Below are 20,530 nucleotides of genomic sequence, written 5' to 3'. Positions count from 1 at the left end.
ACTAAATGCAAGACCTCATTTTTGGGGCGTTGAAGACCTCGGAGGGATTCTGTGTGTGTGTGTGTGTGTGTGTGTGTGTGTGTGTGTGTGTGTGTGTGTGTGCGGTGCCTCCGGTGACTGACTTCACAGGGGGAGAGGCTGCACACTGTCCACTCCTCTGTCCACACACACTCTGTATAATCACGTTCCCTGTCGGGCCCTATAAATCTGCGAGGGCCCAATTAAAGATCGCCTTTAGCATGTCCACCCCTACCAGCACACACACACACACACACACACACACACACACACACGTGTTAGAAAGAGAGAAAACAGAAAAAATAAAAACACTGTTGGCTTTTCATTGAATGTATATTTGACAAAACAGACCGCAGTGTAAAACAATGACAGGAATCGTATGACTGGAAGTAAAAACAGTGTAAAATTTGTAGAAAAAGCAAAAAAAAAAAAAAGACGTTTTTTGGTGTTTTGGTTGCGACTCACACATTTGTGCAGCTGGTGCGACTCCAACCTGGACTTAAAGGTGCTACGTGAATATAAAATATAAAAAAGGCAGCATGAAAGACTAAAAACTGTACAATATAAAGAGAATAGAATGATAAATTACAATTGCTGCACCTTTAAATGAGCTGAAGATAATAAACGGAGTAAAGCAGTCGTGCATGCAAATCTAACAAAGCCCAGAATTTGATAGAATTGTTGACAAAAATGAAATTAAGACAAATCTACAGTTGTGGTGATTAAGTTGTCGATTAAGCTGAAAAACTTAAAAGTAAAAAAAAACCTTCATTTCTTTTAACTTTTGCTGTTTAAATGACATTAAAACGACCTCATTTAACAAGTGCAGGAATACAAAAATACTTCGTTTTCTCCATCAAAGGCACCAATTTACAGGAAGTCACAGAGAAAATCCAACAATTACCTTTGTGAACGCTAAGAACGAACACTGTGGTGTGTGACGAGGACGCAGAGGGGACGTGTGACGTGTTGGTAGCAGGGCCCGTGGTGTTGTGACTGCTATGTAAATATCTCATTAGTTCGGGTTAATAACATTCCTGTGCTCTTGGATGTAGCGTAAAAAAAAAAAAAAAGACAAGATCTAAGTGCTAAAACGTCCACGTGTGCCGTCCTCCCAGAAAGAGGCTGATGAGCGTATTAAATGTCAGTCCGCAAAATTATGCAAGAGGCTAAAAGCGTTTAAGTCGGACATAAATACCAGCACACCCCGAGGATTTGATTTGGAATTATTTATGTCCCCGCGATCGGGACGGAGAGGAAACAAAGGAATAATTAGAGTGGCGTGCAGCACGCCGCCCGTCCTGCGCACTCTCCTGCCCGCCGAATGTGAGACGCTCACCCATTCCCCCTCAAACTTGATGGTTGTTGAACTTATTTTTAGTGTCATTTGATAAGCTTCCCTGCTTGCACAGAGACATCCCACTGACCCAGCCACTGGTCATTGTCTATACCGCTTCCCGTCAAAGCCGGCGCGCTTTGTCAGGTTTCGACTCGAATATCCATTTTGCATCTGAAGTACGGTATCCGAAGTGACTGGATCATTCGAGCCTTTTTCTTCAGCTGCTGCCCCCTTCCTCCCCCACAGTGTTTCCGCTCACACTGACATCATTTGGGATTGGCGTCATGACAGCGCGCTTGAGAAATCCACAATATATATAAATATATATCCCTGCTTTTTGGGGTGAGAGGGAGTTGGGGGTCGCGGGGGGGGGGCATAATTTCTGCAAATGAACAATACTTATCCGTCCATCGCATCCGTTACTTTAGGTTTGCGTTTTGGAAGTGGCGCAGCGTCACTGTGGCGCCGTGTCCTCTTTTTTTCCCGTGAATAACACGGTAATAGGTCATTCAATGTCAAAAGGCATAAAAAAGAGACAGCCAAGTCTTCACAGGCTGCTGCTTGCTGTTGCCTTTAATTATTTTAATTAAACTTTGATATTCTGGTGCTCACAGAACTGGTGAGTTGTGACGCAGCCGCGGAGCCCTCGGAGGATTGAGGCTGTGGGCAGAGGAGTGTCGAGGCAGCTGTATCTATATCTTAAAAGTCCTAACTGATAGGCCTGTTTATGGGCTGTGATGTGCTACGCCTTGCTGAGCAGAGAGCAGACTGCGCTGAAAACAGGGGCAAAAAACACCAAGCGCCATGTCAAGGTCTTAAAGGCATCAATCCCTCAAACGGAGCTGGAGTTCATCCTGGTCAGGAGGCTGTCCTGCGGTCGAATAACGCTCTATTAATTTCCTGTCCCGAGTGCATAATGAAAGGAAGGTGTCTTCAAAAAAAAAAAACTAAAGGCAAAGTCTTGTTGCCTTCCAATACCTTAGGGCATCCTGTCTACAATTTGTCATGCGTGTGCACTTCTCAGTGTTAAAATGACAAGATCAGCCAGTCAAAGGGCGGCCGCCAGGCACGCAGCGCTGCCGAAGTTGGAGAGGCTTCGTGATGAGACATTGCCAAAAGGCAACGGACTTCTGCACTTGTGAGGCCCACTGGGATTATTCCGACTTCCATGCCAAAGGCAAACAGCCCCTTTCTCCATGTTTTTTTTTTTTTTTTTTTTTTTAGATAGCTTCCGTCTGTGTCCATGAAATTAGGTTTTTCACAGAAGGCACAATATGGTCAGAATATGTTAAGCCTTTGGTGCGCACGAAAAGCTAACCGAGTCTGAGTGCTACGTTCTGGGGCGCCCGCTGCTTCTGCCGGGATTTTTTTTTTCTTTATTTAAAAAAACAAAACAAAACAAAAACAATATTTGGTGATGGAAACAGGCAGTGAATAAGTTAATGAGCAAGAGTTAATATTGACATTTCACCCTGTGAGCTTCAGAGGTCTGACGACGGAGAAGCAGAAGGGAAACTTTGTGCACAGAGTGGACAGATAGTGGTTTTAGCTGCAGGACTACAGACCAACAACAACAACAACAACAACAACAAAAAACCTGAAATCCTTCTGTTGTCCGCAGCGATCAGCACATGTTGGTTTTCACACAGTCGTCCTTCTCTTCTACTGATGCTGCACACGGTTGAAATTAATACACCGACCCTGAAGAGCACAAAGAGAGAGAGAGAGGGAGGATTACACCTTTTATCACCACCAACCGCCTCACACTCTCTACGTCAGCCTTTTAAATACATTAATTCAGACATTTAATTCTGGACGTTTGCTAATACTTTTAATTAGCACCTTTAATTAATATTATTCTTAATATATTACATTAAAAATGTAGTCGTCTTGGTTTAATAATTGATGTCTTGATTGCAGATATTTCTAAATTTAAATAATAAAAAATAAAAATCTGTCCTCCATGATGATAATTTAATAAAAATGTGTTTGATTTAAATATGTTAAATATTCCTGATGAGTCCCAACACAAGTAAAAATCAAACTGAAGCACATAATATTCAATAAACAACAATAATAATAATAAAAAAGGTCACAGAGAAATAACTATTATAGAGAAAACACTTTTCACAGAGGAATTCATGACGGAATAATGTCAGTGAAATAATCCTCCAATCAGCAGAAAACTACAATTAAACGAAGGCCAGCAGCAAACGTGTGTGTGTGTGTGTGTGTGTGTGTGTGTGTGTGTGTGTGTGTGTGTGTGAGCCTCTCCGTGCAGCAACAGCAGCCTGCTCACCAACAGTAGGCCGACTGGCACCAAGAGGGAGCTCTCGCACAGCGAATCCCGAGCAGCCAGCAGGCCTCCAACCTCACACTGACACACACACACACTCTCTCTCTCTCACACACACACACACACACTCTGACTCTCTCGACCTCTTCACTGTGTTTACCTGAGCTCCCTGTAACCTGATCCCTACAGCAGGAAGGTGGGTAGTTACACTAATCCTTTGACCAGTTCTAGATATTTAGAGGCAGCGAGCAGCGTCACAGCAGCAAACAGGGACGGAGCCCCTCTTAAAGGAAAAGTTCACCAAACTACAGACAGAAAAAAAAAACTCAAATTCCACCCGTGCAGACGACCAGCGTCACGAGGCTGAAGGACATGTAGTCTGTGCTGCTCCGAACAGGGAAACATGACGTTTGATTTTTTAAAATGTCGTCACCATCAAAAACACCTGCAGGGAGCAACAAGCTCGACTCGACTCCCATTAAAACTCTTCTCCAAAGACGGTTTTAACTGTTCACCTCAGTGAACCATTTTAACAGGGTACAGAACCACAGTGCTCCACAGATCCTGTTTCTTCTTATTCACCTGCAGCACTTTCACTTACAAATTAAAACATATTAATTCCAATGCAAACATCCAGGCTGAAGATGGAAGATATAATATTTTCACATTCTTTGAACTCTACTCTTCAGAAATGGCTCTTACAGGAAACATCCAACACAAACATTTCTGTTATACTGACCACAGAGTTCAACAGTTTCTAGGATATAAAGTAGTTTTACATCATAAGTGATAAGTGAGACTGTGTTTAATTATTATTATTTGAGTAAATTGACCCTTTAATATGCACCATGAAACAGAATCGTGTGTAGAAACTCCTCTCTGCTTTAAGGAGCACTGATACCATGATACCAGCTCACAGAGTCACTGAATGTACACATACACACATCCCAGTCCATCCCAGTCCATCCCAGTCCATCCCAGTCCATCCCAGTCCATCCCAGTCCATCCCAGTATCCCAGTATCCAAACTAAAACAACCCAAAGTCTCCCTGATCTTGAAATGAATCAGTCTGAATACATTGAGAAAGCCAATAAGAAGAAATCTGTGTCGTCAGTCCAAAAGCTCTGACAGATAACCTCCCTAAAGCAGCTCTCTCTCTCTCTCTCTCTCTGTGTCTCTCTCTCTCTCTCTCTCTCTCTCTCTCTCTCTGTGTCTCTCTCTCTCTCTCTCTCTCTCTCTCTCAAAATAAAGCTTTATTCGGCGAAACAGGTGCCAATCCTGATTCCAGAGCAGGTTAAGAGAAGGAGGAGGAATGTCATTCCTGACAAACTGCCTGTGCAGCAGATGGAAATATGTTTTCTGGGCCTCTCGCTCTGCCTCTTGGTCTGTGGACGTCCACAGTGACGGCTTCTTACAGCCCACAGCTGAAGCGTCCTCCTCTCACCGTGTGGACGCTCTGGCTTCTGCTTCGTGTTAATAATGAAGATAATGCTGATGCTGCTTCCTGGTTCTTGTGTCCTAACAGGTGACTTCTGCAGGAATGAGTCCTAAATCAAATGAACCAGTATTTTAGAACTTCCTGTTTTGTCCTACAGCATGAAGTGAAGTTTGAAGCCTTTTCGCTTTGGCTAAAGAGGCTAAATGAGGCTACAGAGGTGTTTGGGGACATTAAACGGTGAGCACAGGCGCTCATCGACTCCAACAGGAGCTCAGTGGTGGAGACACTGAAGTCATGTGACTGTGGTTTGGTTCCTTTATAGCCCCCAGTTGGCTTTTTACTTCTGGTGACTCCATTTACACGTCGTAAATCACAAAAGTGGGGTTCAGTTCTGAAGTTTTTCTGGCTGAACAAAACACACAAGTATCATAAACTTTAGTTTTTCTGTGATAATCCACTGGCAGCGCTGACTTCACGTCAGACACGTCATCCCTGCTCACAGTTTGGTCCTTTTTAGGGGAATTTAGTGCACTGACTCTTTAACCAGAACAACATTCATGCTTTGGTCCTCAGACTAATCTGCATGACTGCACTCATCTGCAGGAGAATCATGCTGGAGAAGATGATTTGTCAAAGTCATTTTGTGATTATCAGCCTGCTGAAATTCTCTTTAATCGATCACAGCCCAAGCTGCGTTAGTGCCGATCAGAAAAACTGAGAGCATCGGCACACACTTTGACTTTAAAAGCCCCGATTTGTTGTGCTGAGCTGAATTTGCATTAAAAAAATGTGCACATGTCTCATGCAGGCCTCACACTGTCCAGGTGGATGCTCCCGGCGGAGCACCTGTGGACAGGGGGCAGCAGCACCGTGGCTCTCTGGGTGGATGCAGAAGTCAGCTCCTCTGGTGTGGGAGCTCTTACAGTATCTGCACTACAGTCTGGCTCAGGAGCAGAAGTGTGCGCGGACCGACTGTGACGAGGGCTTTAGACAAGCTGGAGAATCTTCCATTTCTCATTATTTGGCAGGGCTGGTGGGTGTTTGGTGGAGGGGTGGGGGCTTCGCTCCATCTCTGCATGGTAAGCCCCTCGACGTGTACCCTCTGCAACTAATCTCACACAGTCAACAAATAAGGCACATCAGATGCTGTTTTGGCCGCGGCCATCAGAGCGGCTAAGTTCAGTGGATTTTACGGGTTTTACGGCGCGGGGGCTCGGTGAGGGAAGGAGCGCTCTCTGCGACGGCAGAATGGCAGGCGAAGCAGGGGGATCTGGTGCGAGGGCGAAGCAGGTGCAGCACAATACGGTCAAACCCATTCCAGCTCCCCTGTTCCCGGATGAGCGGGGCCTGACTTGGCAGGGAGCGCCGCCTTGTAACTGGGCCATGTTGGAGAGATGGAGGCCCACCTGTGCCACCCGGAGCGCCACAACAATAGTCTGAATATGTCAGCACGAAATGTCAGTGAAATCTCATCAGACGGACGGCAGCGTGACCGCAGATAGACGGGCCGATGAGTCAGGTGGAGAGACGGAGAGGTGAAGAGACAAGAGGGGTGAGGCGGGGGGAGGTCAGAGGGAGGCGCCGATCTCCAAATGAAGACTGTGATTAATAAGGTTCATTACAGACACCTGGCTGCCTCTCTGCAGCAGGAACAGGGAATAAACTGAATGGTGATATCAGACTAAGGTCCAACACACATATCACCTCTATTATCCCTCAACCTATTGATCTGTTTTTGTTCATAGCTTCTTTTTTGTCTGTAAAATGTCACAAAAATAAAAGAATGCTTAAAGAGCTCAGAGTCTTGTGTTCCAATTGTTGATTTTGTCTAAATAAAAGTTTAAAAAAGCAGAAAGATTCAGTACGACGATGATGAAGTGAAGCAGAACATCGTCCCGCTGGAACACACCGAGCAAATGTTTGGCATTTTATTTGCTGTACTACTTAAAATGATTAATCAATTATTAAAGCTGTGGATTCATTTTCTCATCAATTCATCAGCTGCACGAATAAAAACATTTTCAGTGAGGATGGTTTTTTTTCTCTTTTAAGAAAAGAACCACAACACAGCAAAGAGCTGAAACACTTCAGGGACAAAGATCTCAGGATTCTTGCTCTGTTTACTCAGAAATCTGTCCTGGACAATTGTTAAGTGTCGTCAATAATCTCAGCATCTGAAATAAGCCTCAGTCCCAACTCTGCATGCTGAGGAGGACTGAGCGCCGTCCTGTCAGCGGGCCCTCGCTGCCTGAGGTCCGTTCGCCCGGCGTTCAGACAACATGTTTGTCACTCGGACCGTTGGCTTGCAGCGTGGTGAGAGTGTGACTGTATGTGTTTGATTCTGACTCTCCTCTCTCGCCGTGTTCGCACCCTGAGCAGCTTGAGTCCAACCCCCCACCACCACCACCACCACCACCACCACCACCACCACCACCACCACCACCACCACCACCACCACCACCAAGAGCTGCGACTCTCCACGGAGCTCCGCTGCACGAGATGGTGAGACGGCAGCGGCGACGCCGAGCTCAGACCGAACTGGTTCATCTGCTCCATGATGCACTGGAAGATACACGCAGACTGAAAATAATAAAGATCTCAGTCTTTAAAATGTCGTTTGGGACGTAATGAGGAAGACTTCTGCTTACAGGTGATGAAGATCTCAAGAGTCAAACGTGCAGAACAACGTCGGTAAAATCAGACTAACAATTGTTTTCCCAGAGCTGGAGGTGACATCTCCAAACAGATCAAGTCAAAAAAAGAAAAGATATTTAATTTACAACTAAATAAAACAGAGAGAAGCAGCAAACCGTCACAGTGGAAGAACTGGAAGAGCAAATCAAATCATTATTTCATTTTCAAAATAGTGGTCAATGTCTCCGTTACTGACATGGTTATGGTTAAATATGAAATCTGAGGTGTTTGAAATGTTTGTTCTGACGTCTTTTAGGGGCACGAAGAGCTTTTGGTGAGCGTTTAGGTTGCAGCTGGACACGTGAAGCTGTCGGTCGGTCGTCAGGACCTCCAGGTTATTACATCCACGTGTGTTTTATTTCTTTCTGTGCTTTATATTATATTTAAGCATTTTCAAGCTTTTCCAGCACCTGTAGCATTTTACATACACTCAAATTAATCATGCTGTTTCCAATAATTACAACTTTTCAAGGACTTCCAGCACCTCTTCGAACCCCCGACAACGACAAGTGAAAAACAATGTCTGCCTCTTCTCAAATGAGTCTCCACAACAATTTGTGGCAGATGAAGAAAAAACAGGAAATGGACACAGCTGACGGAGAATCAGCTCCCTTCCAAATATTTGTACTGGATTGTTGTGTTATTAATTGATTGTATAGTTTGTCACATTTACAATATCAGCGACAAACAAAAAAAAAAAAAAGATGCACAAAAGAATTCATCCATTTAGGTTACAGAACGAATCTCCCATCTGGACTGTAGTGTGAAAACACTTGCAAGCATGAGAGTTGTAATCCAGTTGCAAGATGCTTATTTTGCAGTGATAAGCTGCAGGCTTTGAAAGATTTTATTACCAGAACAGAGACTTTTTTCCACATTAGAGCTTTGCAGCCTATACAGTAGCTTAGTTAATCTAGGGCTTACTTAATCCAACAGCAACAGGACGACTGCAACTCTCATCACATTATTCCAACAGTTGTCTGTTGTTCTGACAAAATGTTAATGAGCTGAACAGCAAAGAGCTCATGTAGCTGCTGTAGATGTTCCACTCTTCACTGAGAGCTACCTGCAGCGCTGCATGTTCCATCAGAAGTCCCAAAGAATCTCTGTTCTAAGTGGAGGCTAATATTAGGCACATCATTTTTTACATATCCTGGCGTCTGAGTGACTGGTGGGTAGTAAAAGTGTTGGAACTGGTCCAGTAGATCACCTCAGCCAGCAGCCACCAAACGGGCTGCAATGGCTGCAACGTGATCCTTTGGGACAACTGCACCTGATCAAAGTAGGTCCACTAAAAGAGCTTGTTTGATCCACTGACAGGCTCAGAGTGTTATTCTAAGTGTGTGACAGCATCATGGAAAGGATCCCTACAGAGAGAGACCTGGAAGATCCTTTTGGTTTAACCACAAACAGCACACACACCAGACTACATTCACTAAAACAGGGATTTTACATGATAGTTGCTGGTCTACCGCTGCCTTAATCAGTTAGTGTCTTTGTGTTATTGTGTGTTACACAAATATTATGTTGGATCCAAACTGACCCTTTAAATTACCAAAGTCACACAATAACACAAACAGTCTAACTGATGGAGGCAGCAGCAGAGCAGCAGCTCCTGAGTTCTGGGAGTTAAAATTACTGTTTTTGTCAATGGAGTCTGGTGACTTTTAAGAGAGTGAAATCTTTTTGTATGTTTTAGCCACTGACAGACTGCTTCTATCAGTTAGTTTGTGTTATTGTGTGTTTTAAAGGGTTGAAGTTCAGATCCAACACATTAATGTAACTCAGAATAAGTAAAAATAGGGCCCAGATTTAAAAACACCAGAAGGAATCAAGAGAAAAACTCCAAGTAGTCATACTGAGGTGTTTAAACAGGGACTAATGCCTAAACCCCACCGGGTGCGTCTGTGTCGTGTTCTGGCCGCCGAAGCTGATCACACCCACTCTGGGTAATTCTTCAAATTCCACCAGAAGCACCGAAGCACATCTCAGAGGCGCTCTGCTCCACACTCTCACTATGTGTGCGACTGCATCACCTTTAGAGCCTGTTGCCATCTTTCTCTCCCCTTTGTGCATGATGGCATCAGAAATCTGCTGTAGGACTAATAAATGAAGTAAAATAAATATTAAAGGAGCATTACACCTGACTTATGGAGCTCAAACCTAAATCTTGTGATATGTTGTTGCTGTGTGTTTTTTTTAATTCTATTTATTTTATCCACACGCAGCAGCAATAATGTCATTAATGATCATGAATTGTTATTCAGACATGATAAAAGTGTTACTGTTACTTAAAATTGCTTAAATAATGGAAATATTTTAATTTTATTTTCTTTAAGGAACCATGGAGCCTAACAATACATTTAACTTTTCTGTAAAAATATTATTTCATTGAAAATTACACAAAATAAATTAAACTTAGTGAAATGTACAATATAATTCAATATTTGCACGTTTTCATATGAATCATAATAACAACATGATAATCTACTTATGTACACCTGTAATTACACACAGCAACAAATATATTTCCTTAAATTAAATTATTCTCCGGCCTAAAGTCACAACACTGGACAGCCAATCAGCTCGAGCAGCAGACAGGACTTCCTGGTCATGTGATGTGATCAACTATTTGTCCTGTCAAAGTAAAAGACCCAAACATTAAAGCATGGATCTTATTTCACTGCCTTTTTTTTTTTTTTAGTTAAACTGAGATGAAGTAGTGATTTCACACCGTGCTCCATGTGCAGCTGTACGGGATCATTCTTTTTAGCACTAGCTTGTGGAAACCTGTGGATTTTGGGGGTTTTTACTGATCCACTGTTTGAACCATTCAAACACGATTAACCCTCGTTTCAGTTTAAACCGACCCTCGCCGGTGAAAATAAACCCAAAGTGTGAACTGTCCCTGCCTGTCGAGCTTCAGCCACCAGACATGTGTTCTGTTTTACTCTGTGTCCTCTGCCACATATTGAACAAATTAAAAGTTCAAGTTGGAGGGAGAAGCACAGCTGCACAGGGACAGAGGAGAGAGCCAGGGTGTGAGCAATCCTCCCTCCACGAGGCTGCTGGCCCTCTTCTCACAGCCCCTCGTCCACACACACACACACACACACACACACTGCCCACACAGCGCTGCCATCTGGCCTGCTGGGAAATCAGAGCCACCTGAGACTCGGCCAAATACATGATGCTTGCTGACAACTCGGGCATTTCTTCTCATTGTAAAGAGATGAATAAAGATTATACAAGCACATAAGGTACATGGGAGGACAACATGTAAAAAAAAAAAACACACACAACAGTAAAAACAGTTACTCCTTTCACTACTGTGAAATTAAGCAGACAACTTGGAAGATGCTAGAAAAGAAGTGATGTCTTTCCTGAGCCAACACAGGGAAGAGTTTCCATCTATATTTAAAGGGTAACTTCTGTACTTCTGGGTCCCGTATTTATATATTCTGGTGTCTGAATGACTGGTAGGGAGTAAAAGTGTTGGAACTGGTCCAGTAGATCAACTAAAAGAGCTTGTTTGATCCACTGACAGGCTCAGAGTGTTATTCTAAGTGTGTGACAGCATCATAGAAAGGATCCCTACAGAGAGAGACCTGGAAGATCCTTTTGGTTTAACCACAAACAGCACACACACCAGACTACATTCACTAAAACAGGGATTTTACCTGAAAGAGCATGGGAGTCATGCCTTGATCTGCTAGTTTGTTTGTGTTATTGTGTGTTACACAAATACTGTATTTGACCTGAACTAACCTTTAAAACACCAAAATTCACACAATAACACGAGCAAACTAACCAATGGAGGCAGTAAGCAGACCAGCAACTGCCAAGTATAATTAGTGCTTTTGTCAATGGAGTCTGGTGGCTTTCAAGAGAACGGCTTTTTCTGGTTAAACAAAAAGTAGATAGCCTCAGACTCAGGCTCTAGTTGTTATTCTAAGTGTGTGACAGCATCATGGAAAGGATCCCTACAGAGAGAGACCTGGAAGATCCTTTTGGTTTAACCACAAACAGCACACACACCAGACTACATTCACTAAAACAGGGATTTTACCTGAAAGAGCATGGGAGTCATGCCTTGATCTGCTAGTTTGTTTGTGTTATTGTGTGTTACACAAATACTGTATTTGACCTGAACTAACCTTTAAAACACCAAAATTCACACAATAACACGAGCAAACTAACCAATGGAGGCAGTAAGCAGACCAGCAACTGCCAAGTATAATTAGTGCTTTTGTCAATGGAGTCTGGTGGCTTTCAAGAGAACGGCTTTTTCTGGTTAAACAAAAAGTAGATAGCCTCAGACTCAGGCTCTAGTTGTTATTCTAAGTGTGTGACAGCATCATGGAAAGGATCCCTACAGAGAGAGACCTGGAAGATCCTTTTGGTTTAACCGCAAACAGACGTTATATCGCTCTCTGCACACACACCAGACTACATTCACTAAAACAGGGATTTTAGCATTTTAAAGAGTTTGTTCTAATCCAGCACAACAACACAAGCAAACTAAGAGAAGCAGGCAGTGATAGAGCAGCGACTTGAGTGTTCTGCGAAGCTCGATTACCGTTTCTGTCAGTGGAGTCTGGTTGTTTTGAAGAAAACTACATTGCAACTGTTGAAACCGACCGTCTGTACATACTAAACACACATGGCCAAAAGTGTATGGACACCCACCAACAACAACAACAACAACAACACACACTGTGTCTTATAACACCTGACTTTAGTCCCAAAGAGACTCCAGGCAGCATCATCTCTGATCTGCCCGCCAACACTCCCGACCGAAGCGGCTTTAACTGAGCGGTGGTGCCAGAAAAAGAGATTTCTATCCAGGTTTTCCTAATTGATTGATCACGCTGTGCTTGATCAGCGCAATCTTAGTGTTGATTCAGACACGACAGTAAATGTCGTGGTACAAATCCTGAGCGGATCGCAACAACGGAGATTTACCATAAAACTTACGATGGAATAAACATCCAAACTGTGGCAACATATTTACATCTCAGGGCTTTTTAACAGCCACGCTGCCTCCGACGGAGACTCTCAGAGTGATTAAGTGCCGGTTGATGGGCAATCAGGCTCTGATGGCTACTTGACTGACCCCGGGAGCAGAGAGGGAGTGAGCAACAGCTTGCAGTAAAAAGTAATGCTAGCAGGCAGCAGCATATGGTCTGCAGACTGTCGGAGCGACGCTGGCTCCCGTTTCCTGCAGACAGGAGAATATTTTACTGAGTGGAGAAAAGAGAAACCGATGGTGAAGACAAAGGTCAGGTTCTCCGCTCCGAACCGTCGTCATCATGTCGATCAGACTTCAGCCCCTGTAGCTTCTTGCTGCAGCTCTCTGATTTGGACAATTCAACCGGTTTCTGCCTCCAGTTTATTTTGTTGTGCTCAGGTTTTCAGCCGAGGAGAGCTACCCTCCCTCCTCCCTTCTAAACACAAAAAAAAAATCACTGCATCTTGATTTACGTCATTATTCAGACATCACTGAGCCGCAGCAGAGGCTCTAATATTTTCTGTACCTCCTGTAGAGTGATGCTGAAAGCCTGAAACCTAAAGCCTAGAGATTTCTATCTAAAAGCTGATCCGACCGTCCTGTCTGTATCCAGTATTGTGCAGCAAGAGAAAAGGATGAGTCTGTTAAAGGCTTCGCTGTGCGGCCAAGCCATAACTGGTGTCTTCATGTGGGAGCTAACAGCAAATACTGCAAGTATCATGAATATAATAGAAAACATGATAAAATACTGAAATACCACCTGGGTTTATCTTTGAGTTTCAGTTTGCTCCTGAAAGGTTCAGCGACATGAAGAGTTCCTGCAGCTTTTGGGGCTTCAGGCTGCTGCTGCTCATCAGGAGGGGCTTTACTTTCCAACACGGTGGTTTGACCTCACATATTCAAACTGAATGTCACTTATTGATCAAACATAAACTACACTATGTGGATTAAAAGTTAGAACTGATTGTAAAGTATATGTTGGAGCCAACAAAGAAATGAATTTGTATTTATGTTTCTGAGTTGTGTTTGGATCATGCATTGTTAATGATATATTTTCTGATTGATCATTTCAAACTTTAGATTTAGAGAAATGTTGCATTGCTAGAATTATTCTAGCGTATCTGGCGCTGGTCATCTCCTTCCTCCTCCCCCTCCTGCCTTATAATCAGGTGACAGGAGACAGCTGGGGGATTTCTTTTGTGTTGGAAGGAAGACGACAAACAGATTTATGACCACAGGTCTTAATTTTGAGTTGTTCTTTTGTTCAATTAATGAGGAAAAGTCAACCTCAGAGAGTTTATTTGTTGACATGATGTACATGAAGGAACGGATTACAGGATCTCTGAGAGTCTAAACTCATCTCCTAACCTCCAGCACCCCACAGTATAAAAAACAGTGCAGGTTTACTCTCCTGACGTAGGGCGGCCTGGTGGTTTGCAGGTTCTGTTCGGTCTCCAGTCATCCTGACACACTGAGCACAACACTGCCAGCTCCGTGTCCAAAATAAGAGCAGGCGTGACCCTGTATCAGCTGCCTGTTGTCGCAGGGATAAGTGGTGTCTCCTGAAGCTCGAACATGGAGGCCACAGTACTGTAGGTGCAGCTGTTTCCTGCCGGGGCCTCCTGCTCGCTTCCACCCCCTCTCCGCCTCCCCACCCTCTCTGGTTTTGTCAGAGTAAGTGCACATCATTGGCAGCTAAAAGCTCTGGGCACCGTCCCTCTGGTTGTTCCAGAGAAATGCCAATCGTTTTGGCGTCGACAGGGCCCTCACAGACGGCGCAGAAAGGCACAGATGGCACTAATGGACGAGCAGAATCCAACCGAGGGACCGGGACAGAGCCACACCGGAGCGCCGTCCAAATAACTGTAGTGTGAATGTACTGTATGGCCAACGCGCCGCTCTGCTCTAGCGGGGACGATGCCACGGCAATGCGGCATAAAGAATTTAAAATGATAAAATAATCATAAGAGAGGGAGATCGTGGGAGGATCGGCGTGGAGCGGCGCCAGGAGGATCAGACAGAGGAGAGATTGTTCTTGGGCTGATATGTGCTCAAGTGAGTTAGACAGACCCCGTCCAAGTCAACCCACTCCAGCCAGACAACTGGGTTTACAGCTAATGGACTGACTGAGACACTCTGTCTGTCAAGGAAGAGCCAGTTTATAGACGGCACCTTCTCCCGGTACAACGGTACTTTTGTACGACGTGTGAGCCAGCTGATAGTCCGCTCCATGACCTGCGAGGCGACAGACTTACATTTAGACTCTTTTTTTCTTCTTCTTCATCGCCCAAATCCTTCCCTCCATTTCCCACGTGATGCCCACATGCTGCAGATCTTAACATTTGTTGTGTAAAGCATTGACAAAAACATTCCAGTCTCTTTTTTAGCTAGTAGTGCTGAGCAGATGCTTGTAGGAAGAACTAGTCACAGCTTTCAGTGGTGCTGGGAGGCCACAGAAAACCTGTTAGGAGCTCTGTGTTCTTTTGATAAAAGTTTAAATACTTCTGAAGGGTCACGATACCTTAAGTTTGAGCCTCTTTCAGCCTTCTGCGTGGTTTCTAAAAATGCACGCAGCCTTCAGAGCTGAGAGGAAAAGCAGATAGGTGGGCAGATTGGGAAAAAAATTGTAGCGTGACATTTCTAAATTCTGCAAACCAGTATAGATAAAAGTTTCTCAGGCGCTAGCTGCCAATAGAAGATACTGTAAAATACACGAGTTAGACAATAAAACACACTTCATGCAAACTGCAGCAGCAACCAAGTTCCGCCAAAGAAAAAGCAGCAGAGGAAGAAGCCGGTCGTGCAGCGGACACGCAGCTGTTCGGTGTCCCAGAAGCTCAGATCTGCCGTCCGACACACTCACACAACATGTGCAACGCTTCTGAACACGGTTTCCCAACGCAAACCAAAAATAAAGAGGGGGCCATTTGTTAATTTTCCTTCTGGGTGCCACAGTGCATCAGCGTCCACGCAGAGCCAGTGGGCTCATCTGTACTTTTAAATTACGCGTCTTCGCCGCAGCGGCGCTCGCAGAGAGGCCAGGAGAGACGCCACAGAACAGTCCGGACTGCACTGCAAACATAAGCTCACATCACGTCTGCAGGCCACGCGCCCGTCAACAAGCGGCTCCTGGATCTGCTTCAACAGCGGCTGTGGAATATTTGCCTGTTAATACTTTACCATAAAATGTGTCTGTTTTATGCTAAATGGGATGAAGCTCGCTGTTGTTCGGACCTTCAGGGGCTTTTTTTTAGACGAACACACTGCACTGATGATGAAACACGAGTTCTACAGCAAACAAACAACAGAGGAAGAAGCACAGTTTCAACACAAATAACAAGAAAATAAGAACATCTGTGTGGAAGAATGTGGAAGAACTGATGAAGAACAATGTTTGCAGTGAACTAGTCGTGTGTCTTTTGTCTCTGCTGCAGAACATGGCAGATCTCAGAGCCGGGATTTTGGTGAAATGATGACACAAGCACACAAGCTTTTCATCTCCGAGGTGTTAGAGGAGGGTCAAAGGGACGCGTCAGTACAATACAACAGAGTAGAACGAAGCTGATTTTGACCCAAAGTGTCTGATTATTACATTTTTGTAGGCGGCGTCATCCTCAACATGCGTGAACGATTAACTGCATGATGGTTTGTTGAGAAAAACAGAAATTTAGGAGGAGAAACTTTGTACTTTGGTGGAAGAAATAATACAACTGGAGGTGTGTTCTGTACAATCTGTGTATAACAGAATATCATTAAAAAATAGAAACAAAATATGGAGAAACTCGCTGAATCTGTGTGTGGAATTTAATACTTTTTCATATTTGTGAAACGTATTGACCTTACATATCAATAATTAAAAGAAACAACCTCATCTAAAGGGGATTACGTGTAATAACTCACTAACATTATTGTTTTCTTCATTTCTCGGAGGGTGAAAACATAAAAGAGGCTCTTCTCTCTGACTCGTGCTGCTTTGGGGTAACTGACTGACTGACTGTCTGTAATACAGGACGTCCACCAGCAGCAGCAGCATCATCTGTGCTCACACAGCCCATAATAATCAGAATAACCATAATAATAATAATCATTCTTTTTATATCTCAAGTCTTTAAAAGGACAGAAAATTGTTTCTTCCAAAAAATAAATATGCTGAATATCCATTTGGTCTAAACTTTGTAGCCTTAAATTCATCTGTCAATATTTCAAAAACACAGATGATTCAGTCTTTCAGAAACCTATTTGTAAATAAAGGTTTTAAGATGACTCATCACCAGCAATGTGCTTTACTTTGGTGCCAGTCGTGTTTCTGTCGGAGCGGGCAGACAAATTCTCAAGTGCTGAAGATCTCAATTTGGAAAGAAACTCTCTGATTGGCCTCGATTTTTGGAAAGTGTCCCTTCAGTGTGTGTGTGTGTGTGTGTGTGTGTGTGTTACTAGTCCTGTTCCCCGCGTGGTTCCCCCCTTTTCCCCCTCCACCAGCGGCATGCTGGACGGGGTCACATGTGATCTGCTCTTAGCAGAGATGCAGGCCATGCGACAGGGAGGGCCAGTAATTGGAGTGAGCTGTCAAGACGGGGCGGTGTGTTTGTACGTGTGTGTGTGTGTGTGTTTGTATATATATGTGTGTGTGTGTGTGTGTGTGTGTGCACGTGCCAGGGAGGCTCCCCTCCTACAGGGTGGCACACATTAAAGTCCCTGATGAGACTAATGCAGGAGGAAATGGGTTTGGCGTTGCGCCCGGTCGAGAGGTGAAAAGGAAGGCTGGTGTGGGTCAACCATGACCTGAGAGGAATCTGGAGCAAGTGTGAGGAAAAAAAAAACAGAAGAAGAAGAAGAAGAAGAAGAAAAAAGGCTGATTTGTGTGTGTTTCTCTTTTATCTGTGTAATTGTAAATGGCTAAGTTTGTAATTGTTCTGCTCGATTTGATTTGCAATGAATATTCATATTTTTTCCTTAAAAAAAACATTTTTCTGCTCCCCAACATCTAAAAAAGCAACATCTCATATTTGTATCATTACTGAATCATTGATCCTTCAGACGCAATTAGCGCGGGAGAGATCACAGCCCCCCGCTTCCCTTTTAAGAGTTAATCAACTAATTAAAGATGCAGATTTGCAGCTAACGACGTGCCGATGGGAGCTGCCAAAAAGCATGCAACGCTTTCCTGCAGTTGACATGATTAACAACAATTACAGAAAAGGTAAAACAAAAGAATTAATGGGAAATTGTGTCTAATCAAAGACACAAAGGAGATAATTGCATTGTGGGCTGATGAATTAGTTATTATTAGTTTCTCTGACAATTCTGGTTTATTGTATCTTGCTAGTGCCGAACATCTGTAGCTGCGTTCGACTGTTCGGCTCTGACGGACAGAAAAGTTACTTCTGAAACACATCGAGTCCTTTTTGAAGCGTTTAATCAATTAGGCTGCATCATTTTGGGGGTTTTTTCTTTATTATTTTCCTCTTTGAATTATTACAATAACTCCTGTTTATTTTTCTTGTGCAGTAAACTGATGCTTGTGAATGTTAAGATGTGGGAAAGGTGTTAACGTCCACTGAAGGTTTCTCTTCTTTTGGTATCAGCGTGAACAATCTGGGAAATTACATTAATTTCATCCTTAAATTTGCATAATTCTTTAATCATCTCAAGTGTTTTGAGCCAAAAATCAGTTTTTATTTCCCACTTTGTCTGAAAAATAAATCAAAAGCTACAAGAAGCACAAACCACATTTTTAATGACTCAGATTCTTGATGATTTTTAGCATTTTGAATATTAACTCTGCTGTGCTGCACGTTCCAGTGTGTTCTGCTTATTTAGCAGAGCTCACACCGTTGATTTACACTCAATGTTCTCGGCTCATAATTCACAAGCAAAAAATCCGTCTTCATGCTCAAAGTTAAATCTGATTTTACAGCAAAAAAACTTCAGCTTTAAATCTCAACAGGAGAAAAAGTTGTTATTTACGAGGCTGTAAACTAACAGGGTGGAAATACAAGCGAGCGGCAGTGGCAGTGGCGGCGGCAACGGCGGCGGCGCCCGCTCCGCCGGGTGGAAAGGCTCGGTGATAAAGCATCTTGTTAGCTCTACTGAGGAAAATATGCTTATCAAGCCGCATGTTAATACAAGCAGTAAATAATGTGATCATTGGCCAGAGATGCTGGAAATATAACAGCGTGAAGGAGCCTGAAGCCACGCTGACTACAGGGAGGTGTTGTGTGTGTGTGTGTGTGTGTGTGTGTGTGTGTGTGTGTGTGTGTGTGTGTGTGTGTGTGTGTGTGTGTGTGTGTGTGTGTGAGAGTGTGTGTGTGTGTGTGTGTGTTTTTAAACATGGGCTACAAACTGTGAGAACTGGGTTAATGTGACCTGAGCAGGGAGGACATTAGCAGCAACACACACTGGGTGGACTGACAACAGGCATTTTACCAAACACACACACACACACACACACACACACACACACACACACACACACACACACAGCTGTGTAAAGGCTGGATGCATGAACAAAAAACACACAGCACGTCTAAATCAACGTACCAGACGAACTAGAAACACTCTACGTGATCACTGGACGTGTGCTGCTGTAAAAGACCTTCAGCTTTAAGTGAAGCTGCAGAAATGAACAAAGTCAAATGGAAATCTGGTGCCGCTGTATAATTTCTTAAACTGAATCATCTGACGTTCAGCTGTGAGACACATTTATGTGCACATGCATGTTCAGACTGGGCGATAATTCAGTGTTACTGTTTATCACCTTCCAGTGGGATCCTACCGCAGCGACGCTTCCGCTGATTCATCATTCCTCAAATGTATTTGGCACAAATTAATGATCGACAAGAAGCTGCAATTAAAGTATTCTTTGGAATATTTCTGTTTCTCTAAATATGCTGAATCCTGAACGAGGATCAACGTTATCTGCACAAACAATAGAAACTGGGCACAAGAAGACTTTGCAGAGTGCAAAGGAGCAGGAATAAACATGCGATGGTTAATGGAGCAGGTTATTTTACACTCAGTGACAGTTTATGAGTCTATACGATACACAAAGAGTGTTTGATATCATTTCAAATATCCACCGATGAACATTTCTAAAGACGTTTCTGTGGATGACTTTATGTGTGTGTGCTGTGTGTCTCGTCTTTGTGCACGTTTCTTTGAATAAATAAAGGTTATTTACGCCTGCAGACGGCGTCCCATCACGGCGACACACCCATGTTTGCATAATGCATGAGATAAATGTAGCCTGGAGGTCTCACTGTACGCAACATTTTGACAACTCCTGCCTTTACTTATCAGAAGGTATGAAGAACTATGACGCTGCTTTAAATCCATTTTAAATCTGTCGCTAACTTCGGCTGGCCGGTGAGAGCCTGAAGGACTCAGTCTACGTGCTGCGGGGACAAAACAAGGAGGCAAAAGCAGCCTAATAGTGCGCAGAGCTGCTGCAGAATAAGGCCTGATCTCTGTTTCTTTAGCCACACATGTCCCTGCTGGCAGCGGAGGAAATCCTGCATTAAAAACTTTTCCACTCCAGCGTGTTTCCATCGTGCCGTCTTCCTCTCAGCTTTCCTAAAGTCTCACTAAAGAGGAAATAACAAAGACTCACAGAATGGAAAGAACAGAAAACAAATGAACAGACTGGAGCTCTTTAGCTTTGATTAAAACAAATCAACAAATCGAATACGGCAAGTAAATACTCCTCATGAAGAATCGCCTCTTGTGAGCTTCTCA

General features: G+C 43.6%; 1 protein-coding gene across 1 annotated transcript in view; it reads right to left on the bottom strand.

Moving 5' to 3' along the window:
* Positions 1–332: 332 nt before the first annotated feature.
* Positions 333–20,530, bottom strand: part of antxr2a (ANTXR cell adhesion molecule 2a) — a 79,535-nt gene continuing 59,337 nt past the window's right edge. Inside the window, exon 17 of the mRNA XM_070834400.1 lies at positions 333–3,058. Within this exon, the coding sequence (XP_070690501.1) occupies positions 3,020–3,058 (39 nt within the window). The 3' untranslated portion in view covers positions 333–3,019. The remainder of the gene's footprint in view (positions 3,059–20,530) is intronic.

Source organism: Pempheris klunzingeri, chromosome 7, assembly GCF_042242105.1.
Source record: "Pempheris klunzingeri isolate RE-2024b chromosome 7, fPemKlu1.hap1, whole genome shotgun sequence".
NCBI lineage: Eukaryota > Metazoa > Chordata > Actinopteri > Acropomatiformes > Pempheridae > Pempheris > Pempheris klunzingeri.
The sequence above is the reverse complement of the archived record's forward strand: the minus strand, read 5'-3'. Positions and strand labels throughout refer to the sequence as shown.